The sequence below is a fragment of the Cicer arietinum genome, chromosome 6, assembly GCF_000331145.2.
Source record: "Cicer arietinum cultivar CDC Frontier isolate Library 1 chromosome 6, Cicar.CDCFrontier_v2.0, whole genome shotgun sequence".
In the NCBI taxonomy this organism is placed as follows: Eukaryota; Viridiplantae; Streptophyta; class Magnoliopsida; order Fabales; family Fabaceae; genus Cicer; species Cicer arietinum.
The window spans coordinates 5,317,198-5,342,995 of record NC_021165.2 but is presented as its reverse complement, the minus strand read 5'-3'; the positions used below and the strand labels follow the sequence as shown (position 1 = coordinate 5,342,995).

The 25,798-nt window shown below is 27.5% G+C and overlaps 3 protein-coding genes and 1 long non-coding RNA gene across 5 annotated transcripts; 1 reads left to right on the top strand and 3 right to left on the bottom strand.

The window, feature by feature from the left end:
* The first annotated feature begins 4,714 nt into the window (after positions 1–4,714).
* On the top strand, positions 4,715–9,788 carry LOC101498962 (transcription factor EGL1). The gene is made up of 8 exons (XM_004503656.4): positions 4,715–5,185; positions 5,651–5,905; positions 6,328–6,424; positions 6,594–6,608; positions 6,960–7,016; positions 7,128–7,964; positions 8,474–8,896; positions 9,547–9,788. Exons 1-8 carry the CDS (start codon positions 5,088–5,090, stop codon positions 9,616–9,618), a joined length of 1,854 nt encoding a protein of 617 aa, XP_004503713.1. The 5' UTR covers positions 4,715–5,087; the 3' UTR covers positions 9,619–9,788.
* Positions 9,789–12,622: 2,834 nt separating this feature from the next.
* Positions 12,623–13,087, bottom strand: LOC140920949 (uncharacterized). The gene is made up of 2 exons (XR_012163715.1): positions 12,955–13,087; positions 12,623–12,825 (listed from the first exon to the last, which is right to left on the bottom strand). It is a non-coding gene; the product is annotated as an uncharacterized lncRNA (long non-coding RNA).
* A 365-nt stretch (positions 13,088–13,452) lies between these two features.
* LOC101498297 (uncharacterized) lies at positions 13,453–16,930 on the bottom strand. Its single transcript, XM_004503653.4, has 6 exons — positions 16,255–16,930; positions 15,377–15,627; positions 14,899–15,274; positions 14,638–14,769; positions 14,382–14,557; positions 13,453–13,854 (listed from the first exon to the last, which is right to left on the bottom strand). Exons 1-6 carry the CDS (start codon positions 16,804–16,806, stop codon positions 13,731–13,733), a joined length of 1,611 nt encoding a protein of 536 aa, XP_004503710.1. The 5' UTR covers positions 16,807–16,930; the 3' UTR covers positions 13,453–13,730.
* A 3,834-nt stretch (positions 16,931–20,764) lies between these two features.
* Positions 20,765–23,959, bottom strand: LOC101497539 (uncharacterized). 2 transcript variants are annotated; one of them, XM_004503651.4, is made up of 5 exons: positions 23,779–23,959; positions 23,175–23,355; positions 22,963–23,036; positions 21,698–22,616; positions 20,765–21,465 (listed from the first exon to the last, which is right to left on the bottom strand). In XM_004503651.4, the coding sequence occupies exons 2-5, from the start codon at positions 23,317–23,319 to the stop codon at positions 20,948–20,950; spliced, it is 1,656 nt and encodes a 551-aa protein (XP_004503708.1). In that variant the 5' UTR covers positions 23,320–23,355; positions 23,779–23,959; the 3' UTR covers positions 20,765–20,947. The 2 variants fall into 2 exon arrangements, with proteins under 2 accessions (XP_004503708.1, XP_004503709.1); XM_004503652.4 differs by lacking the exon at positions 23,779–23,959 and having other exon boundaries at positions 22,963–23,030; positions 23,175–23,763.
* Between the last annotated feature and the right edge of the window lie 1,839 nt (positions 23,960–25,798).

Genomic DNA, 25,798 nt, shown 5'->3' with positions numbered 1-25,798 from the left:
ATTTTAATGATTGTGGTACATGAAAGAGAATATTAAGAAAATAATTTTTATTATTGTAAACAAATACTACTCCAAATTAATTTATGCTCTACAAACAAACCTTTTTCTTTTTTAATTATTTTATGTCAATCACATTTTATTAATCTTAAACAAACTAGTAAAAATTCCGTGCGGGCGCAATATTGGTATTTTAATATGTTTTCGTTTAGATTTTCAAAATATCAATAATAAATTTTTATTTTTTAAAATTTTATTAATAATAAATATTTATTTTATATTATTATATATCGATGAAAAAAATTATTTAGTTATGGTGGGAGATATTTAATCTTAAACAAACTAGCCTTTTTTTTTTGTCAACTACAAACTGGCCTTTACTCGCAATCAAGAATCATACTTTTAAACTTTTTTTTATTAACTTCGGAGGTCCAACCCTCATTTCAATTTATTTTCAATAATTTCGATTTTTTATTTGGATTAGGTAATTCAAATGTATATTTAAACTAGATAAAAATTGGAAAAAGAAACAACTCATGTTTTTTTTAACTTCATGTGCAATCAGCAATGTTAGTCTCAGTGATACACAAACGAACTTATAGAACTTGAAGTCTTGGACTGGATTGAATTTATGAAAAGTGACAATACTTTTTATATAATACTTTTAACACGCTATCTAGTATCTAATATATAATACTTTTGCTACGTCAAAAAAATAACTTTTGCTAGCATTTTTTTCGAATATATATATTCATCATCTAACTTGCAATAAATACCGCAAGTATAAAGTCTTATTAAGAAATAATTGACAGCATTAATTATATAAAAATAAGTCTTTTGACAAAAAATTAAAAAGACATCATGTTAATGACATAATAATTTCAAGAAAAACAACATGAACGATTACATATTATAGAAAAAAAATATTTGACATTCTTTTACGGCAAAAAATAAGTCTTTTAACTAAAAAATAAAATTTGAAGAAAAACAACATGAACGAATTTATGACATCTTTGTTACAAATTATAACCAAAAAAATTGACTTTGATATTTTTTTACGACAAAAATGATTTTCAAATTTAAGGTCCATTTGTTATGGCTTTTAAAAAAATAGTTTTTATAGTATTTTACTTTTTCTTATAATTTAAAAAAAATATTGAAAATAAAACTTCAAATGATACATTAATTTAAATAATTTATAATAAAATATAATTTTAAATATCTTTAAACATTATGATTGTTAGGTTGGATGTCTTATTTCAGATTTGAATTCGGACTTTACAGTTATATAAGTTAATTATTGCTGAATTTACCATCTCTTTTAACAAAAAAAAAAATACATCGTTTTAATTTTTTTATCTATTTAGTATAATTATTTTTATGATGAAATTTCAAAAAGTAATTAAAATGAGAAGTTTTTCATAAAAATCATTTTTGAAATATACCATATTGTAAAAAATAATAAAAATTTTATCATGTTAAAATTTCTAATAATGAATGTCTAAGTTATTGAATGTCAAAATTACATTTTTTTTAATCTTTAAAAAATAATCAAAAATAACTTTTATTACTTTTTAGTAAATTTTCATAAAAACATTTTAACATATATAAAAATAAAATCACTTTTTAAAAATCTAAAACAAACGGATTCAATGTAAATCTTATTTTTTTAGAGAAATGTCAAAAAAAGTACCTATCAAATATTACTTTGTCCGTCTAATTTTAAACATTTAATTTGTCTGAAATTATTTATTATTTTATATTTTTCTCATTAGTATATTTTTATTTATTATATCATTAAACTTCTCAACAAATTAAAATTATTAAATATAAGTAAATAAATAAAACTTATTTTATTATTAAAATCAACAAAATTATCCAATTTATTAAAATCTGTAAAAAAAAATCATATCATTAAAATAAGATGGAAGAAGTCTAAAGGGCTGTGCAAAAAATTCAGTTACGAGGGCCAAATCCAAAACTGGATCCAAATTCATTTTAAATATCCGGTTAAAATTATATGGTTATAATTCAGTTTATTTATAAACCAGTTGGATAATCACTTATATTTTATATTTGAATTTGGTTTTTATCTACTATCAATATTTTGTTAATTTTAAGATTTTATTTCTTGAAAAAAATTTGAAATTTTTTTTTTTGAAAAACTATCGGGAAAAAAAAACTTTTTTTTCTCAAAAAAAATTTATATCGAATTTTTTCTCGAAAAATTTAGTGAGAATTTTTTTAAAAAAAATTATCAAAAAAATTGATTTTTTTAAATAACTGATTTTGAAAAAAAAATTAGTTTTAAAATTAAAATTTTTAATACAGTTATTTAACTATAATCAATATTACAGTTGATTTTATAATTAATTTTAAACTAAATAATAAATTTAATTATAAATCTAAATTTATATATTAATTTTAAAATAGATGTAATTTAATTTAAAAAAGAAACCAACCTTAAATAGCTCTATGTATAACCCAATTAACTTTAATATTGATTTAAATATTTGGTCTGGACGCTCACAATAATTTGTTCTAGATAACAGAACCATTATTGTATCTTGTTTCATGGCTGGCCACTCACAACTGAAAATTTATTTATTTATTTTTGAACATTTATTGTTAAATCATCTGTCGTTTGTTATAAAGTATGAATAATTATAAAATGATAAAATATATACATTGATACCTGTACCATTATGATATTATGGTTTTCTATATTATTTTATTTTAGATAAAACTAATAATTTTGTTAAATTTTATTATTTATAAATTTGAATTAATTTATTATTATAAATAAATATAATTGATGATTTTTTATTATAATTTTGTATTATAAATTAAACAATTTAATTTTTATAATTAATTGTATAATTTTTTTTATTTTTTATAAACGTATATATGCCTTAATTTTTTATATAAAATATCATATTTCATACTCCCTATAATGATGCCATATCTGTACCTATCCATGATTTGTCGCTTGTCATACAGTGTGTTGTACTGCACATATATATCAATATTCATATACCGTAATTTCCCAAAAAATTTATATACAATGTTTAAGTATGTATAGTATTTTTATATGGAAAATATAACTTTGGATCTCTCAAAATTGTACACCTGTAATTTTTTCTCTCTTGCTGGCTTCCAAGTGGGTGTCACGTTTTTATATTTGGTAAAGTTAGCTATATGAAGTAAATATGTTGTTAACAAATACTCTTAAGAAACTCTTGTCTTAAAATAATTAATAAAATACTCCATTTAGATGTATATCTATTTGTAAATCTTTTGTACTTTTTTGTTTGCACATTTTGTACTTTAAAGTAAGAGTTGTTTGTTATTAATATACATGTAAAAATTACAAAAATATATAAAAATAAAGAAGTTTATTTTGTTTTTAAAATAAATTATTCAAAACATTTCATTAATAATAATATTATGTATACAATCAATGATATTAATTAAAATATATGAGAAGTAACTATCAACGTGGCTACTCTCATTAATTTATAAATTATCTCATTTGTTTCTAACATTATAATGATCACTATTTTATGTAGTCTTTTTGGCTGTTGTGAAATCTTTCCAATTCAAAATCTAAATATTGTGATTGTAAATCTATCACCAACCTAAAAATAAAAAAGTTTATGCAATATTATAAAACTGTAATGTCATTTCAATTATATCAATAACATTAAATATTTTATTTCTACTATTTTCTTGTAAAACATACATCTCATATTAATTAAATAAAGATATAAAAAAATTATAGCATGGTAATATGCTTTTATTATAATAAGAACAAAACAAAGTACAATTTTTTTGTTACAATATTAAATTGGAACTAGTACATATAAATAGATATAGGACATATGTTACTCCATTTTTATTTATTTAATTGGAACTAATTACAATTTCTTTTGCTGCCTAAAGAAACAGGGTACTCCATTTTTATTTCACACATAATAGATATCGGACATATGTTACTTTCCAATGTCATCCAACACTTAACATTTGTATTTATATTTAATAATTTTTTTATTTTTTTTAAATTAGATAAAAAAAAGTGTTTAAAGTTTAATTTAATTATTTTATTGTTATATTTTATTTACCCCGTTAGTCATTTATCTTAATTTTAACAATAATTATTTTAATTAAAAATTTATGATCATTAAAAATTCTACTAAATATTACAACGATATATCGTTCATATTAATTATTCAGAAAAAATTAATTGAATCTTATAAATTGTATATATTTCTTATTTTTATATACAATAATTAAAATACGCATTTAAAACAAAATAATAATAAAATATTTATATAATTATACATTTAATTTTCTTTACGTGGAATATAACTTAAACAATCAACTTCTTGTAACATTTTGATTTTATATTTTATAATAATAATTAAAAAAAAAATCAAACTTAAAAAGTAACATATTAATTTAATATATCACTAATAATATAAAATTAAATGTAACTAAAATCATCGAACTAATAAAAGATAAATTTAAAAGACTAAATAAATGTTGAGTTACTGTAAAAAGATAAAAGATGTATTTTGTCTTTAAATTATTATAGACGCTTATATATTATAATCAAGTCGGTATACTGTGTGATATTTAACTAGGAGAAATCTCTCTAGTCCTTGTTTTGATTAACCTCTGCATATTATTATATAGATACATTTCTTTGAAAAATATATTATATATACTTGTACCAACCTTCTTATCAGAGAAAAAGAGTACCATTATTGCAAAATTTCGAATCATCCCTAGCTCTTTAAGTCAACATCTAAATCTACACATTTTTAAGCCATAGAAAGTTTTTTTGACTCCGAATCTAGTTACTAAACAAAAGCACTTTTGAGCTTACTTCATTAGTTTGTTCTGAAATACACCCTCAACTTTGGTTTTCAATTTATAACAAAACATTCTGCAATCAAAGAAACAAGAATCTTTCTTTCTTTCCCAAGTAGTAAATGAATCCAAATATAGTAGAGACAATAAAAGTGTGTGTCTAATAATAGCTTGTGTTGTTGTTGTTGTTGCTACTTCAATTCAAATAACACAAGAAAATGGTGTCTGAAAACATGAAGGAACAACTTGCTTTGGCAGTTAGAAGTATTCAATGGAGCTATGCAATCTTCTGGTCTGAATCTGTTAACCAATCAGGGTAGGGTACTAATTAACCGTTTGATATTCAAAAATGTGTTTATTCTATTCCTTTTCTTGAATATGTTCATGTTTTTTCAATACCTTGAAGGACTCTATTATATGGTATATTAGACATTATCTACCAAATTTGATAACATAAAGTTTTTCTTTCTTTTTATTTTTTGCTAATGTGGTTTTGCTTATAATCAACAACTCTTACCAATTATTTCTTATCTTAGATGAAAAGTAAATTTTTTTATTTGAATCTAGTGTTAGATTTTCTGGTACTACTTGAATCTTGATTAAAAAATTCTGGATCAACTTGGCAGAATCATAGTGTGACACAGTGACTTTATCAGTGAGTTTGACATGATCACGGTGTGACACAGTGATTTTTGCAAAAGTTACGCTTCAAATCTTCAACCAAATCATGTAATTTTGTCAAATTCACTGAATTGATATTTTTTCCTTGACCATTTTGAAGGGTGTTGAATTGGGGAGAAGGATATTACAATGGAGACATTAAGACAAGGAAAACAAGTCAAGGAGTGGAACTTAGTTCAGACCAAATAGGTTTGCAGAGGAATGAACAGCTGAGAGAGCTGTTCAGGTCTCTCAAAACTACAGAAACCAGTCCTCAAACAAAGAGGCCTTCTGCAGCACTTTCACCCGAAGATCTAACAGATACTGAGTGGTATTATTTGGTTTGCATGTCCTTTGTATTCAAGATTGGCCAAGGGTAAATCTCAATTATTCTTCCTTTTTGCTTTTCTGATTTTGTTTTCTGTTTTTAAAGTGTGTGTTTAATCTTTGTTAGAAGTTAGAATAGCAACCCTCTTTCAAAAGAAAACAGATGCAAAAAAGTAAACAAATAACACACGGGATTTGTCTATGTCTCTGACTGCATAGTGTCTTCGGTACCTTTCTATTATTTACGCTCAGAGTTATAGATTACAACTTATGTTTAAATACCACAATATAGTTTACAAGATTACCCCTGAATTGTACCTCTGGGGAATTTGCCCCATGACCACCCTAGTCGCAGCCTAACAAACATTTAGGCCAACTCCAAAGGGCAGTTGCTCTTGCCCCAAGCTATTCACTTATCAGTAAACTATGAACCATCCCGTCTTATTTATCCTCAAATATGTGTCTTTTTAGGTTACCAGGAAGAGCTCTAGCAAATGGCCAACCCATTTGGCTGATCAATGCCTATTCTACTGATTGCAAAGTGTTTAGTCGCGCTCTCTTGGCTAAGGTGTGTTTCAGTGTCTTAATCCACCTTGTTCTTTCTTCTGCTTTTGATTAAGCCATAATTTTATTGTACTCTAACTGTGATTAAAATGATACAAGCTCTAAAACTTATCCTCTTTCTTTGGTTTTGTTCCATAAACACACTTGTGACACTTGTCTTCGCTCATGCTCAGAGTGCATCTATTCAGGTACCATTCTGTTTTTTTCTTTTCTTAATAGTACTTGTATTATAAACTCTAATAATTATTAATAGTTAGCTTAGAGTGCTATCAAATATAATGCAAAGAAATTTACATGTGTTAGGACTTAGGACAGATTTTGCTTTTGAAACCACTCTATAGTGCTTAGTCTAAAAAATGCTGCCACAGTATGCATCATTATTAGTATTTAGAAACCTGTAGTTTCTGCTATGATGGATTGTTAGCTTAGCCAATACTTATAGTTCGTTTCCAAATCTAAGATTGATTATCATTCAAGTTTAGAAAACAAAATCTAATCAATGTACTGTGTAATTTGTCTCCTTCCTCTCAACTTTTCAGACAGTGGTGTGCTTTCCTTTTATGAAAGGCGTTATTGAGCTAGGCACAACTGATCTGGTAAACTTTCGGTTTTCGCATTGGTTTTTCAACATTAATACTACTATTCTGTTATTGCCTCCTCCCTTTCTTGTAATCATGCTACTGACTTCTTCCCCCCTTTGTTTGAAGGTATTGGAAGATCTCAGTCTCATTCAACAGATCAAAACTTCTTTCTTGAATATTCTAAATGTCGATGATCCTAGTAACACTGAAACTATACCGAACACGAGAAATAACGAAGGCGTTGCTTGTGAAGCATTTGATCATAACGATTTTAATGTTGAATTAATTCCAGAAGTTGAATATGACATAATCAACAACACAACAACCTCTCCTAATGGAAGTTCAAACGCACTAGACATCAATCAACTACTCGATGAAACATTCATGGTTGAAAGTATAAACCATCGAACCTCTCAAGTCCAAAGCTGGCAAGTTATAGATGATGATTTGAGCAACTGTGTTCATAATAACTCCATGAATTCAAGTGACTGCATATCACAAACTTTTGCCAGTCCTCAGAAGATTAATGCTTCTGCTGATCCTAAAGGTGGAGAAGATTGCAATAACCAAAAAATGACCTTAGTTGATCCTCTAACTGATGATTGGCATTATCAGGGAATTCTTTCTACACTTTTGAAAAGCGCTGACCAGTTAATTATGGGGGTGCATTTTCAAAACTTTCATCAGGAATCAAGCTTTTGTGTTTGGAACAAAGGAGGGACAGTGGATTGTCATAGGCCAAGACAAGGAACCTCACAAAAGTTATTGAAGAAGATCTTGTTTGAAGTTCCTAGGATGCACATGGATGGATTGCTTGAATCTCAAGAAGAGAATGACTATAGAGAAGGAACAAGATTAGAGGCTGATGAAGGCATGAACCATGTTATGTCAGAAAGAAGGAGAAGAGCAAAACTAAATGAAAGGTTTTTAACCCTTAGATCAATGGTCCCTTCAAATAGTAAGGTAATTTATTTATACTTTAGTCCAGTGAATAGGCAAATTAGTCCTCAAAGTTGTAAGCATCGGTCAAATATTCCCCCATTTTTTTAAATTGGCAAATAAATCATTGAGATTGTAAAGTGTCAATCACAAGTCCTTATGTTAACGTTTACCGTAAGAGACTATGACTTCGAAAGTTAACCAAATATGCGGCTATTTCACGTTAACCTAAATAAGAATTTAAGCCTTTATTGAGCTGATACTGATGTAAAATGAACGTGAAATGGCTACATATTCAGCTAATATGCGACGTCATTGTCTCTAACGATATAAGATAAATGAATGACCATTTTGAACGACATCTTACAATTTATGAATTGCATTTGCCAATTCACAAAAATGAAAGACTATTATCACCGATGCTTACAATTTCAAGGACTATTGTACCTATTCACTCTATTTTAGTCATCATATTTGTTAGCTTGATCATAAGTCATCACTACTCAAACTAATTAAATGCATCATTCCTGTAGGATGACAAAGTTTCCATACTAGATGATGCAATTGAATACCTTAGAAAGCTTGAGAAAAGGATAAAAGAGTTAGAAGCTCAAAGAGATCCAATAGATATAGAGTCTAGAAGTAAAAAATCAACTCATGATATGGTGGAGAGGACTTCTGATCAATATTATAACAAAACTAACAATATCAAGAAACCAATTGTAAAAAAGAGGAAAGTTTGTGACATAGAGGAGACAAGGAGAGAGGTTTGTTTAAAAGGAAGTTCTACTAGTGTCAATATGAGTGACAATAGAGTTGTGATTGAAATGAAGTGTCCTTCTAGACCAGGAAGGATATTGGAAATTATGGAAGTAGTTAACAAACTCAACATAGATTTTGATTCAGTTCAATCAACAGAAGCTGATGGAAGTATTCATCTGATCATTAAATCTAAGGTGAGTTCTTAGATATGCCTTTTTATCATTTTAATTCATGTATCATTAGTTACACGTTTGGAGGAGGCAAAATTGATTTTATAGGTATAGAATTAATTTTGACATCCTTGATTTTGCCTCCAAATTAAATCTTACATGAAGCTAAGAATTGTTTTTTAGTCGCAAATTTATTATTCAACTCAATTTTGCATATACATGTCCAAACATAAATTAATTTTAACTAAAATCAATTCTTTCGAAATCAATTTTTTTCTTTGCAGAATAAAACACATACTTCTATGTTTTGTATTCAATAACTTACAAGTGATGTTCTCATGTTTTTCAATTCACCCTCACTAGGGTGACCATTGTCATTTCCTACTTTCTAGTATGATCATGATTGTATCTCAAGAGATAAAATAGAATCAAATTGTTTATGTATAAGGTATTACTTGTTTTCATAAGCAATTGTGGAGAGATTATGGAAAAGCTGAAAATAGCTTATGGATATGTCATGATAAAGTATTTTAAGCTCGCAAACAATTTCAAGAGTGTCTATGATAGTAATAAATTTAAATAAGTCAATCTAAAATACCCTTAATACTATAGCCTTTTATCGAAATTTATGCACCCTATTATTTATTTATTTATTTATTTATTATTATTTGCAGTTTACAGGACCATCTAATGCAACAACAAAAAAGATCAAACAAGCCCTCCAAAAAGTGGTTTCAAAGTCTTGAATCTTTGTATTTCCAAAATAATAAAACCATGGAGATGTTCATTATATTGATTTAGTCACAAGTGAAAATTATTGGACAAAAACTCTTGGTGATGTAACATGGACATTTGTTTCTGCACTTGTAAATGGGTTAGATAGACTGAATAAAATCAACCAATGATTTTACACGAATCTTTAATTTTCAATTTGTTTATGAATTTCTCGCTCACAGATATTTATAATATAATTCTTGTAATACTAAAAAGATGGATAATTATATGAGCTCCTGATTTTGTTTCTCCACCCTTAAATATACTATCGAAAGTTAAAATTTAATAGTGTATTTTATACTTCTGAAAGCAAGAATTTAATAAAAAAAGTTAAATAATTAAGGAATTTGAATGAATATTTACCTATAAAAAATACAAATTGATATCCATAATAATTTTTATAAATTTTAAATTTTTAAATTTTCTCACTTTTAAATTTTATACTTCTTTTCTCACTTTTAAATTTTTATTTTTTTAAAAAAAATTTAAATTTATCATAAATATTTATAAAATTAAATAATTTAATTGACGTCAGTTCAATAAATTGAACTTTGAGATACATAATAATTTTATGATTAAATTTCTATTTCAGGTCTTAAAATTATAAGTGTCAATTAATTTGATTTGAGATATCAAATTTATAAAATATCACCTACTTCAAATTGTCTAATATTACTCAAAATATTTCTTGAATTTTTTAATTTGTATGCAAAAAAATTTCTATAATAATGAACTAAATGAAAGTTTCAAAGCGACACCACCTTCACTATCGTGGACCACCTAGGCTGGGAGCATCACTGACAAAATAGTGGGAAGATGGGAGGGATGTAGACTTTCTCATCCTTTTTATAAAATAATATATGATATTATAATAACCACTACAAACGTGCAACATAATAGTAGTACCAAATTATTTACCAGTATGTATTCTTTGACTTATTCATACTACCACCAACTACTCTACTCCAGTCATGGTCAAATTAAGTCTATAGTATTATTATTCAAATATCAAAGCCACCACTTTGCTGGCTTTTGACGTATCAAATAACGAGACGAACTATTTATTATATATATTTAAAACAGTCTCCTATCATCTCTTATTATTTCATTTATATATGTAAATATTTTTTAAAAATTAACGTGTATATTTTCATACAGAATTTTTTATACTCAATTTTTAAATAATTTATAAATTTTATACACTCTCTACTATTTTATATTATATATTTTATTTAAATATTATTATTTTATAATAAAATTAAATATATATTATTAATATAACTGTTATATTAATAATTATTTAATAATTGAGATATAAAATTTCATATTAATTTTTAAAAAAATCTATTTAAATTAAATTAATTAAAATATACATGCGCAATGCGCAAGCGCGGGTTAGCAGCTAGTTAGATTAAATCCAAATTAGCTTGTTTAAAGGATTTGGATCTCTACCGCATGGCATTTTCTATAATTCTCCATCTCACTTCATTTCTTTCTCTCTCATCTTCTTCATTTTAATTTAATATCATTTATCTTTTAATAATCATACAATTTTACTACAAAAGTAATATTTGGGCAGGGGATCTAATATAATAGCTTAAATGATTAAATATTGCAGCTTGCAGGAGATGATAGTATTTAGAGTAAAATGTTAACTCACACCATTGAAAAATAATCATATATTTTTCTCTTTTCATAAAAGGTATCATCCTTAGTGTAAATTGTAATTTACAATCCACTCCCTAGTCTTTGGTAAATTAATTTTTTTATATTTTTAATAATGTAAATAGCAATGTCTTCGTTTGATGTAAGTATACCATTCACTAGCCGCCGTCTCCTTTCATCATCCTCCTTTTGTTATTTTCTTCTTTTCATCAGAGTAATAGTTTAAGGTCAATTTTGTATCTAAAATTATTTTTTTTAAATTGTTATTTTTTTCATTTTAGTTTTTTTTTATCGTTTTGGTGCGATATTATTTTAATTTTTAATCTTATACTTGATATCTCTCACTTATTTGAATCGACTATTTGATTCGAGCGATTTATCAATAAGAAAACTATTGAATTAAACGTCATAGTACTTATAGGTACCTCTATCGCACTAAAAAAATTAAATATAAAATATTCTTTTATAAAAAAAATGTTAGATTTTGATGTGCAGCAAATAAAAAAAATTACGATATGAACCACGATCTACCATGAGCAAGTACTTAAAAAATATGTAAAACTCTAACGACTATAGAAATTGTATTTTAGAAGTAGACATTAATGATTATTTTTATTTTTATGACTGAGATAGTAACTTCAATGATATTAAAAAAATAAAAAGAAATCATTATGTATCTTAATATTGAATCGTTATCAATTAAACTACCGTCTTATTTATAAATATTAGAAGGTTCATAAACTATTACTTCTAAATAATATCATGGACAATCATTAGAAATTCGTATTGATCAATTATTTAGAAATTCGTATTGATCAATTATGAAGGTGGTCAACCTTACAACTTATTCTTATAGTATGTCACATGTTACATTGTTTATTGTCATAAATTGCATATCAATCAAATTCGCTAGAAATTACTCTTTCTAACCTTAATTATAAACAACTTTTGGTTAATAAAAAGTTAATATATTTGATTTAAACTTTGAGTCAAAATACATAAATTTTTGTTCACCGATAATCATTGTAAAACCAGAGGAAGTACTCATTAAGCAAAATGCTACTTGTTCATAGCTTCTAATTACTAAATAATGTAACAAGTGATTTTGTTTTTACAATAATGTTACAATTGATTGGAAATTTCATTCTGGATGTATTTATTCCATGTCAATATAATGTAGAGCACAAGAACTTACTCACATATAGCCATCCTAAAATGGCAGGTTTATATTAAAAACAGACACAAATTCATAATAAATTATAGGGATTACAATGAAGTTTGTTAAAATAACTTTTAATCGGAAATAATTCGTCACCAGAATCAAACACTTCTTACTTCACAGAATCTGCAATAATCAATTTTACCAGGTATTTTTTGATTCATATCGCAACATTATTTAAAAAAAAAATACATTAGAGAATTCAGTTACAGAATTCTCATACGGCAACAAGTGTCATCGTTTATGTGGACAAATCAGACGGCAGCTTCTTGTCTTTAAGAAATAATTCTGAACACTAGAAAAAGAGACAACATGCTTAATAAAGGACGAAAAAACAAACAAAAATGAGAGACACCACCAAAGCATAAAGACAAAGACAATAAATAAGAGTGATAATTTAGCAACGAATACGAAAGCAACTTACAGCAATAAGTGGTCCATGTATACCAATTCCGAAAAATTGTTCAAAATACAAATCACAATTGACAACTAATGCTGCCCTCCAAAAATCGAAATATACTTGATATGTTGCCTTGATTGGTGGAGGTATAACAAAAATAAGGATAAACAAATACAAGTTGGGTTAGGAGATGCAAATATTTGCTCTCTTGTTGTCAAACTAATACTAATCACTATCTCATAATATAACTAGAGGCGTAAAATTCTACTTCCTTCAAATACTAGTCCTCAGTGAACCGAGTAAAAAGTGGTTACCCTAAAACTTATCATTAGGAATATAAGTATGAACTACCATTTTTTAATTTAAAAAAATGACGTAGACAAATAGACAAAATACTGTAATACCTCGTGGGCTTTGTTAGATGCAGTCCAGAAGTGTACCAAAATTCTCAAATCTTAGCTGCGAAAAATGATGAACTTAACCTATTTTAACGTGATGAGATGTTGAAGTTATCTTTTGATCTTTGAGGAACAAATATAGCAATTTAATTGATTCAAGAGAGCAAAAATAATTACAATAATTTTGGTTATTGTAATCTCAATTGTAGCTATTCCAATCTCAAGAATCGTAGCAATCCTTATAAATAATAAATTCCCGCTGCAATCTCTACCCTCCAAACCCTAGGCGAGGGGGAAAATAATAACTCAAACAAATAAAAAGCCAGTACCTTTCGCATATACAACTTTATAGCCCCCCACAAACATTGAAAAAAAAAAGAAGTAAAACTACTAAATGTGATATTATTCCCACTCAATTGTTGATGGAGGCTTTGACGTAATGTCTTGCACAACGCGATTCACGCCACGAACAGCATTACAGATTTTGCGGGAAACATCATCAAGGAACTTGTGCTCAAAGTAATACCTGGAATTCAATTCAAATTCCAGTCAAAGTGCTATAAAGATGATAAGCAACTGTATTTGAAGCTCAAGAGGTTAAATATAAAAAGGCCATTGAGAACCAAGTAACTAAAAGAACTAGCATCATAGTGCAACAGCAATACCCTGAAGCTGATATGTTATTAAGGAGCATAAGACATTAATACCCCTAGTATTTAATTAGGATCATGATAGCACTTGATCATGATAATACCCCTAGTAGGTCAGAATTTGCGCAAATATTGAAGTATACTTCAGGACTGTAACCATTATGTATGCAACAATATCAAAATGCAGAAAATCCTGCCATATAATGAAAACTTCAGTGAATGCTTCCTAAACTTAATTTGTTTCATTCAATAGTTTGCTAGAGACATGTTGTATAACCTAATCGGGGTAATTTGGTACCATTTAAAAAAGAAATAAGAAAACAACATAAGTTTATGAAGAAGCAGCTTAACCAGAAGAATTATCCAGCATCACAAACATGCATACTTCAGTTGAAATTCTTACCAGTCTGCTGTCATTCCATCATGACTTGTAACAGCTCTGAGTGCAACAACATGAGAGTGTGTTCTTTGATCCCCTTGAACTCCAACAGATCTTATTGGTAAGAAAACTGCAAATGCTTGCCAAATTACATCATAAAGGCCAGCATCTTTGATTGACTGAATGAAAATCTCATCAACCTGAAAACAAAATGATCTCAAAACATTGAACGTACCAAATCAATATTGCAGACAAGCACAAGCACAAAAGCTCAATGTACCTGTCGGAGAATTTCCAAGGCATTTCCTTCAGTCACGTCACCCAAAACTCGAACAGCAAGACCCGGTCCTGGGAAGGGATGGCGTTTTAGGAATCCCTCAGGAACATCCATGATCTTCCCTAATTGACGAACCTTTGTACAAGGAAATGAAAATAACAACAACAACAAATTAATGCATAAGATGACAAACACAAAGGCGGAAACAATCAGAGCATACAATTCCAAGCACAAGTGAACAAGTCAATAGATCAAAAGTAAAACCTCGTCCTTGAAAAGTAGTTTAAGTGGTTCAATAAGTTTCAATTTCATGTCCTTAGGAAGACCCCCAACATTATGATGGCTCTTGATGGTATGGGAATGGGTTCTCCCACTTCCAGGTGGTGGGCATGATTCAATTACATCAGGGTACAAGGTTCCTTGAACCAAGTAAGAAGGTTTGCTTCCCAGTTTCTTCTCTAGCTCCTGAGCAAAAGCATCAAAGATGCAGATAAACTCTTTACCAATGATTTTCCGCTTTACTTCAGGATCCGTTACACCTTTTAGCTTTGTAAGAAATTGATCTACAGCATCAACACACACAACTGGTAAATGAAGATCCTTTTCAAAGGTTTCCATTACACGTTCCCTCTCCTTATACCTGTGCACACAGAAACAACAACAATAATAAGCAAAACAAAACCAAAAACTCCCCTTTCAGAATCCAATATCTTAACATGGAAAAAAACAGACTTATAGTAACCTTAGCAATCCATTGTCAACAAAAACACAATGAAGCCTATTCCCAATGGCTTTATGAACAATGGTAGCAGCAACGGTGGAATCAACACCACCAGATAAGGCACAAATAACATGCTCCTCAGGTCCCACTGTATCATTGATCACTTTGATTTCTTCCTCCAAAACATCCTCCATCTTCCACCCCGCTGCAACTCCACAAACATCAAACAGAAAATGCCTCAGTGTTTCCATTCCCTCGGGCGTATGAGTCACCTACCAAAAACCACAAAAAGCAATAAACAAATTGACTCAATTGCAATACCAATAGGTTTATTTAGGCCATGTTTGGATAAGCAGTTCATTGTGTGTTTGGTGGCACTTTGAGATAAGCAAAATCAAGGTACACCGTGATAAGCTCTCTCTGTTAACTTCTAATTCAGCACGGTCATACTTTGAAAAAGGCAATTTCCAAACACACACTTAATTAAGTGCTTATAGTACAAGCACTTATCATCAAAATACTTTATTTATAAGCTATTTCTATAACAAAAGATAAAATAAAGTCAAACTATTTTCATATGTTAATATCTAATTTTTCGCAGTAATGCTTTGAAAAAGGCAATTTCCAAAAGCAAACCTATTAAGTGTTTATAATATAAGCAATTATCATATAAGTGCTTATGTATAAGTTATTTCTATAACAAAAGACAAAATTAAGTCAAACTATATTCATACAATCATATAAGCTTTTTTCATTAGCTATATTGTATAGCTTCTAGAAAAAAGCTTATAGACATAAGCTCTCCCAGACGGTGTCAGAAGTGCTCACGTCAGTAAATAAATATACCAATCCAAACATGCCTTAAACTTTAAATTGAGAAATTATATATAGTTATAAACCTCAGGGTGATACTGAAGGCCATAGAACTTGGCAGAGGGATTTTCGATGGCAGCAACAGCCCCCTGTTGGCTTCGCGCGACAACATTGAAACCCGAAGGAAGAGTAACAGCTTCATCACCATGACTCATCCAGACGATTTGATTATGTCCAACTTTAGCAGAGGGGAAAAGAGCGGATTGATTCTCGACATGAATCTCCATACGGCCATATTCCTGCGTGTTCCCGACTCGGACTTCACCGCCGAGACGGTGAACAAGAAGCTGAAGACCATAACAAATGCCGAGAACAGGAACGGCATTAGACTGAGCCCACTGGATGAAGCCGTCAGGGAAGGAAGGGGAGTCAGGAGTGTGAACGGAGTGGGGACCACCGGAGAGAATGACGACGGAGGGGTTTAGGTCGGTGATGGTTTGGAGAGAGGAAGTGCCGTTGAGGCAGAGAGAGAAAATGGAGAGGCTTCGGATTCGGCGAGTGATGAGGTGAGTGTATTGGGAACCGAAATCGAGGATGAGAACTAGGTCTGATTTCACGCGTTTGGGATCCATTGCCATGGCTACTGCTACTGCTACTGCTGCTGCTGCAATTTGCTAGGGTTTATGGTGATGCTGCTATCTTCTGATAAAACTTCACAGAGTAGGGTTTATGCAACCGTGAAAACCAAATATGGTAGTTTAAATATTTACAAAAAAATCATAACCCATTAATTACTCGGTTTTTCAATTTTTTTTTTTTAGTAAATACATTTAGTGGGAAGCGAGTCCAAAATCCGACGAAAAAAAATCAGGTCTCATTTCTTGTTACATTTATCTCAGGCTTCCTCATTTCTTGTTAAATTTATCTCCGTATGGTAACTATCGTAATTAAAGGATTATTATTATTATCTTTCTTTTTTTAAACTTACTATTCCTTTTTTATTAATAAAAAATTTAAGTTGAAATAGAAAGTTTCAAAAAGACGTTATAACTCATTTAACATTTAAAAATATATCTATATTTATCTTTTGATATGAAGGGGTTCAAATCCACGATATATTGAAATCAATGTATGTTTTTTTATCATTAAATCAAATTAATTGGAGAGTTACTCACTATTACTCTGTATCTCATTATATTTGTAATAGTAAAATTTGAAATACTTTCCCCTTCTATCATAACATTTGGAATATTTTTTTATTTTTAATTATTCATTTGTTTTTTAAAATAAATTATACGTCTTTTTATACTATTAAAAGATATTTATTAATTTTTTTAATATATTTATGTTATTTTATATATCTCAGTTCATTTAACAAATTTTCGTTATCTATTAATAATAGTATTTTAATAAATAAAATTTATTTTATTATCAAACATTATATATTCTTTCAAAATTATCTATAATTCACTTATTATCTCGCTCCAATACCTCAAAAATATTTCGATTTATATATCTGTATATAGTTACATTTTAACAATAACAGTTTATTTTAATACTACCTTATAAGTTATAACACAATTATAAGAAAAATTACTAGCTCCACATATTATAAGTATATATAATGATTGAAAAATAAATTATGAGTAAGTAAAGAAACAATAATTTGTCACAAAAGTAAAACAACTTTATCTTTTTTATTATATTTCTCTTTTCTTCATTTTAGAGAGGTTGCTTAGGACAATTTTTTGATATGAAATTACTATTCTAAATTGTTTTATTCATATAAGCGATAGTGTCACATATTTAGTTTTCTTTAGTGTTTCTTTTTATTTTATTTTCTTAATCTGATGTTGTTTTAATTTATTATAATGTTATTTTGGTTTTTCATTTTGTTGGAGTGAGTGGCAATGTTTGAACAAATATATTAGTGTTGAATTTTAAAAAATTTAATTAATAAATTAAATATAGTATTTTATTGTACATTAGAAATTTAGATTGTAAATTTACAATTTAAACATGTAATTTTTTTTTTTTTTGCAAACACAACTAAAAGAAATGGAAGAATTTGATTAAAAAGTTGCATATGTTAAGTAGAAATGGAGTTATGGGTATAATATATTTATTTGGTCTGTATATTTGGAGAAGAAAAAAGTTAGTTTGGTTGAGATTTTACAATTTTTCTCACAAAAATTAAATTTAACTTCGCGAATAGCATGTTAATTTGAGTATATTCAATTAAGTTAACATTAATAAAAATTAAAATACTTATTTTAAAAATATAAATTTTCTTTTTCAAAGACTATATTTTTTATACTATTAAAACAATTACATAAACACTTTTTAAACTACAGTGAGAAAAAAAAATATATAAATGATTAAAAAAATCATTAAATACAACACATATTTATGATAACACTTCTAATATAATCTAATGATTTTATTCAGATATCGGTGATCAATTTTGTTTGAAGTAAAATCATACTTAAATCAACAGATTAAATTTATTTGGTTCGATTCAAATTTAATTCGAACACACAAAAAAATCTTCTTATTTTTTAGTTTATTTTGATTTGACTTTTATTTCTATAGATGAAACTCAATACAATTACAATTGAAATTTAATTTAAAAGAGGTAGTGTATTCTTCTAATTAGTATATTTTTTTGTGTCTCCACAAAAGTTTCGCTTGTGGTTGTTTTGATTCAAAATGACATATTAGTTTCGATGTTGTGCAAATTCAATCAATAACTATGATGGATCAAACGTTATAATTTTGGAGTATGAATATTTCAAAAAACTTCAATTTTGTCATATTTGTATACTTGGTCGCTTTTATAATTATTGTCATTTATTTTATTAATCTCGATGTTGTGAGTTTATTCGTACATTCATCATTTTTAATTTTAGATATACTGAAATACATTATTTTAATTTATACAATTTGAATGAATGAATATAATTTTGTAGTCAATAAAAAAGAACATACAGTGGTTAGCAGAGTTTAAATTTTTTGATGGAATATAAAATAATTATATTTCTTAAACTAACTTACCTTTTTTTTTACATCTATAAGCGTTGATTTTCTAAACTATAAGGATGTGATTGGTTCGGAGAGATAAATAAGTAATAGAGATGTACCAAAGAAATAGGTGAGAAATAAGATACATTTTATGTATTGATTAGTATAAGAGAAAGAGAAGAGAAATAGAGAATAGATAAATATAATAATTTTGTTAATTGACAATAGTCATTTATTAAAGTAATTTAATTACCAAGAAAAATATAAATTAATTAATATAATTATTTATTTTAATTAATTAAATTACTTAATTTATTGTACTTTCATTTTAATTACCAAGTAAAAAAAACCAAAGATGATAATTAAAAACAAAAAATCAAGCAATTATAAATAAAGTAAGAATAATGAAAAAAAAAAAAATGAGATTCCTTTTTTTCTCAATGATAACAATGACAATTAATAAGGGCATAGATGTAATAAGTCTCTATAACTGTTTCTCTCCTCTTTCTTCATATTTATGCTATGGTTAAAAAAAAGTGAAAATTTAGCATGTCGTCTTCTCTCTTCGACAACTCTAAACATAGGATAAAGGTAACGAGATAAAGAGTGATGATAATGATATAACACTATGTTGTCTTGGGTTGTGTATTCAATTTCTTAAAATACATAGTTATCTTCAATACAAAATGTATACTTTTTTTTATGCTTAAATAAATACCTTAGCAAGATTTTTAAAAATATTGTCGCTTTATTAAATTTTTTTAGTATACATTATTTTAATTAAATAGTATTAATGTGTTGTGTTATACTGTTATTAAAAAAAAATTATTAATGTGTTATCAAAACAGTTAGATAGTATTTTGGGCAGAAAGTGGCAATAGAACTAGATTGGATCGATGGCATTTTAGGTAACTTTAGAAATATGGTGTTACAAATATGGTATTATTTTTGGTTATTGTAAAATGTCACTCATAACTTAGTTAGGGCGTGGTTGTTATATGTTAGCCCATTTGTTTTTGATTTTATCCTACTTTATATTGAACATCTTATGAATGAAATGAGATAAGTATTTTTATTTAACAAAACCAATTATATAGTATTAATGTGTTCCCATTCTCCAACTCTTTGTTAATCTAGTTAAAAAATGTAGTTATTTATATTTTAGTTCCGAAGATGAATTTAATTTATATATATAATCAATGTAAAGAGTTTTCACATTGTTAATCAATTACGATTTTTATATTATTAAAAATATTTAATTTTTATTATAACTATATTTTAAGTCGTAATTATAAATACTTGTGATATACTAACGGTGTAAAATCTCTAACACCAATTTTCTTAAGAAAATTATATTACTTTAAACAATAATTATAATTTGAGAAAGAAAATACCATTTTTTATATTATTATTATTATTATTATTATTATTATTATTATTATTATTATTATTATTATTATTATTATTCACAAGTACATGGATTTCTATTTTGATTACCTTTTCTTTTCATTTAATTAAATATCATCTATTAAAGTAATTGAAAAGCAGCATCAATGTAAATATCAAAGATTCATCTGATTAATAAAAACTTTTCTCATATTCCACAAAGTAGAGTCAAATTTGACAATTAATATGAAATTTGTAAGCATTCTTTCCATATCTTTGTAAACCATCTTTAACATACTACCCTGTGGCCAAATTTATGATTCAGACAAGTTTTTATGATTCATAATTCACATATACAATAAATAGTATAATTTATGATCTAGACATAGTTTCATTGCATTGTATCACATATCTGATATCAATCTCATCTACAATTTCCAGAACAAGTTTTTCCAAAACATCTTTCTCCACCTCCTTTACAATCTCTTCTATATCAACTTGTATATTCAACCATGATCCACGTCTTGCGAAGTCCTTTTCAACAAGCTGCAGTAACGTTATTGATGATGGATGAGGGGAAAAGTGCAGGCTAATTAGTTCATGAATCTCTCTAACCAAAACTTTCCTCACAACACAAGCTTGGAAGTTTGGATTTGTTGATAACTCCATGAAACATTCAATGATGCAATCATTCAAGGTTGTACTTTCAGAAAGTTGGCTAGTTAATCCATTCAGTCCTTCAAAAGTGGATGAATCCATCAATAGGTTTGATAAATGGCTCCTCATAAGTTCATCATCACATTTCAAGCTGAAACCATGCAGAACTTCCCTTATGATGTCCTTTGAGGAGAGTAACTTGTTCATTGGATACAAAGAGGATCTTATAAGGTCTGCAAGATGATTCTCATCAAATTTATCAATTAGATTCCTCCCTAGATGGTATTTGATAATAATAAATTTAGGAGGAGTGCTAATAACACACGCTCTAACACACATTTCAACACACCCTACGACCATGTTACATGCTAAAGATTTGAAGAACACATAGATGATAAATGAGGCAAATATTTTATGAATGTCTATGATCCAAGAAGGTTGAAAAACTAGTTATATAGAGCATACCTTTAGGAATATCATAATGTTCCTGCAAATTTTCGCCAGGATGACTCTTATTGAGACTAATATCTGCAGCACAAAAAACCTGCAATTCATCAAGAAAAGTGGCCACTGGTGGTTCCTTGATTTTCTGAGCAGAAGAACAACTTTCCTCAAATGAAGCAGCTTCCTGTCTCACACTTAATTCAGAATCCTTCAACTTGAAAGCCTTCAAACTTTTTCCCGTACTAACATGCACGTTAATAGATAAATCTCTTTCAGAAATGTCCAATTCTTTCACATTTTTACCATCTTCAAAGTCCTCGGAACCGCAGTGAAATTCACTTGGCACTGAATCAATTCTCCTTACTCTCATAACATGTCTCAACTTTCTCTTTATACTACCCAATGAAAAATGTGAAGGCTTATTATTTTGAGCATTGTAGCTAAAGCTATTAGAAGAATGAGGCTGTGGACAGCTAGAGCTAGTGTCAGCAAATTTTTTCACACTATTTGTGCCAGGCTTCAAAACTACTATTCTTTTAGAGGATTGAGACTCACTATTTGAACTCATATTATACCCATCAAAGTCCTTAAAATGTTTTATATGCTGTCTAGCACTACTGTTTTGAGCTTTATTCAATCTAGTATTTCCAGTTTGTCCTGCTTTCTGTTGAGAACTATGTAAGTCATGAATCTGTTTTACCAACAGAGAGTTTGGATCTTGAAGAAGTTTTACAAAAAGTTCCTTGTTTGAATATAAAATCTGTACAGCATCCAAAAATTGATTAGGCTCACAGTCTACACCATCTTTGCCTTGACAGTTTTTGTTGAAAAATCTCTGATTAACAATCATTTTTGTTACTTCATTTTCCCAATCTGCTATTTTAGGATCATTCTCCATACAGATACTCTTACAACTATAACTTCTTCTTCTGGAACTTACCTGCAGTCAAAATTATTCCATCAATGCTACTAAACCATCAACCATTGTAATGTTGTGAGGAGACGGGAGGATGTGACTTTAAAAAGTTCCCAGAGGAAAGGGACCTTGATAATACAGAGTCCGACCAAGAAGTAAATCACGTCCAGTTAATTATTGTTTCAGTTAGGGTATTTATGATTGATTAATCTTTAACTGAGGCTCATTTAACATTTGAGCTCAACCAATTTAAAAGGGGTTTAATAATCATACATGCTATGATTTCAGGAATTAGACTCTTAATAGCATGAATTCCTTTCATAATAACTACTACAAAAATAGATGTTTGATCAGAAAATTCAGAACTTACATCAACATGAGGGTACTTTTCATCAACTGTGGTGAGTACATCTGAACTAATTCTTGACTTTCCACTTCCTGCAGCTTGGAAAAATTTACCAGTTCAAAATTTTAATTTAAATAGTACAGTGCACACATTAAAAGAAGCTTCCAATGTGTATCTAAGAAATTCAGAAGCTTCCAATGATGCAAATGAAAATTCTAAAAAATATGAACTCTTACCACTGGCTTTTTTATTGAAATGCTTACTATTGGAAACAAATCTTCCATCAGAATGGCTTTCACCAAAATTAAAGATTCGAAACATTTGCGAGGAGCATCCTATGTCACATTTTTGGTTAACCAGAGGGGGAGATTTTCTCGCCATGATAGAGAAAAACTATTATCTTGGATCAGAAAAAATCTGTGCAGAAGCAGGGTTGAAAAATGTTAGTAAATCATTTTTGTATATGATAAATAATTAATAAATCATTTTCTGCTTCAGATTGTTATCCACACAGACACAATAATTGAGAAAATATCAGAACATATAAAGTACTATAACTATTTGACAATCAATTTCAAGCCCCACAAAAAAGTTTGTTTTAGTGTTGACCACTTGAAAAGGTTAAAAAGAGAATGGCACATGAAAGTATCAAAACTAATTAAAGAGTTTGATTTTATAATAAAATTGAATTGAATGATAATGATTATCATCATATCTTCTAAAATCAATAAACTAAATTACTATACAGTTATTCATCTAAACAATTAACAATTCAATAGACATATTCAGCTAACATAGGAACAAATTAAAGAGGAAAAAGAATTATGGAAATGAATCCACCCGCGAACACGTGAGAATCCAAATCACTTTCTGTAACATTCATAGTACTTCCTTGTATGACTGAACTTAACCAATAATTCCTCTAAATTTTTATAGAGATTGTAATTGTAAGTATATAACAATTGTGTGAGTGACTGTGTTTTATTTTATTTTTTGACAGAGTCAGAGGTACATGGGTTGATCCTAATGCATTAATGCCCAATTACTAATAGTATATATTGATAAGTTAACAATCTATATGACAAAGACAGGTAAATTGTTTTTCTTTTTTGGCAAAAATACAGGTCATTTAGCCCAATTCCAGCATAAGTCATTTAAACATTTTAAAAACTAGAATACGTTTAAGCATTTTAAAAGTTATCTCATAATCTTAAAAATTAGAATACGTTTCTATTAAAAATAAAATAAAATTTTAATAATTAAAAAAAGGGAAAAAATAGATTTTTAGTCGTTTAAAATTTTATTTTTAAATAATTCAACTTTTTAATCTTAAAATTTTTTTTCTTCACTTTTTTGAAAAAAATTATAAAAAATTGATACTTTTAGCCTCTTAAAAAAATCTTTATAAAATGGAAAGTTCATAATCTTTTAGAGACTAAAAATATATTTGACTAAAAAAAACTCACCATCGTTTTATTATATTATTAAAAAAAAAATAGAGCTCCTCACTAATTGGTCTACTTACATGTTAGGCGTCTGTGTTTTGTCTCACTTTCAACAGCGATTAATATAATTGAAAATATTTAATTATTACAAATTTTATCAAATATTGTAACAATATTTCCCCATACTATTCTTTTATAAAATATTATTCAACCTTATAAATGATTCATATTTCTTAAATTTTTCTATAACAATTTAGAAACTTGTATATTATTAAAAACTTGGTAATAAAAGTCTATCTACTTACTCAATATCATTGACTTTTTTCACTTTCAAAGTAACTTAGATAGTTAAAGCATTGCAATGTTTCCATCAAACATGAATATTTTATGACAATAACTTCGAAAAAATTATCAAACTTAAATATTAAATATGCAAATTGAATATAATTTAAATGTCAAATCATAAGTAGGGGTGAGAATAAGTCAGACCAGACTTTGAAAGGCTATCATAGACTTTTTTTTCCGGACTTGACTGACCTTTTTAAAAATCTACTTGGCCTCAAAGCCTATTTAAAAGTTTTGTTCAGATTAAAATAGATGAAAAGTGATATTTGGTTTAAAAGAATAAATTTTTTTCCTAAAACAAAGGCACTCGTTATTAGCTCTCAAACAAATTCTCTCAAACAAACCCAGACATATTCAGCAATAATATAATTAATATTATTATCAACTTTGAAATACTTCTAAAAAACCACACATATTTTATACATTTTTTTTACAAATTCACGTATACTATTTTGATTTGATTTAAGATTTATTTTTATTTATAAAACTTAAAATTAAAACAATTTCAATGGAGTTTTTAGAAGATTTTTAAGATATTTTACAAAGACTAACTTTCCTATAGGAATACACTCATAAAAGGAAGGAATTTTTTTTTAAGTAGTAAATATTGAAATCTTATCTCTATCACAAGAGTCTTGAATTTCAAACTGCTTCCTTCAATCGATTATAATTGTAAACAATAAACAATTAGGGTTTATGTGCTTTGTATACTAACTAAAGTAAAATAACAAATAAATAGTATTGATTTTTTATTTATTTAAAGAATGTTATTTACATACCTTTGTAGTGTGCAATAAAATAATAATTAAATAATATTATGAAGGGTTGAAGTTGAAAAGAAAAGAGAGAATGTGAAACTGCCAGTGAAGACTACTTAATAACTAACTAGTGATAGTTAATTTATAAACTTTAAAATAAAAAATAATATTAATAAATAATAAAATATATATTGATAGATTTTTTGGGCTTAACGGTTTTTTTTATAAATTTGATTCTAACCTATTTAAAATAAATAGATTTTAAAAATACATCCTAAATATATTTAATTTTTTAGAAAATACTACACGTAA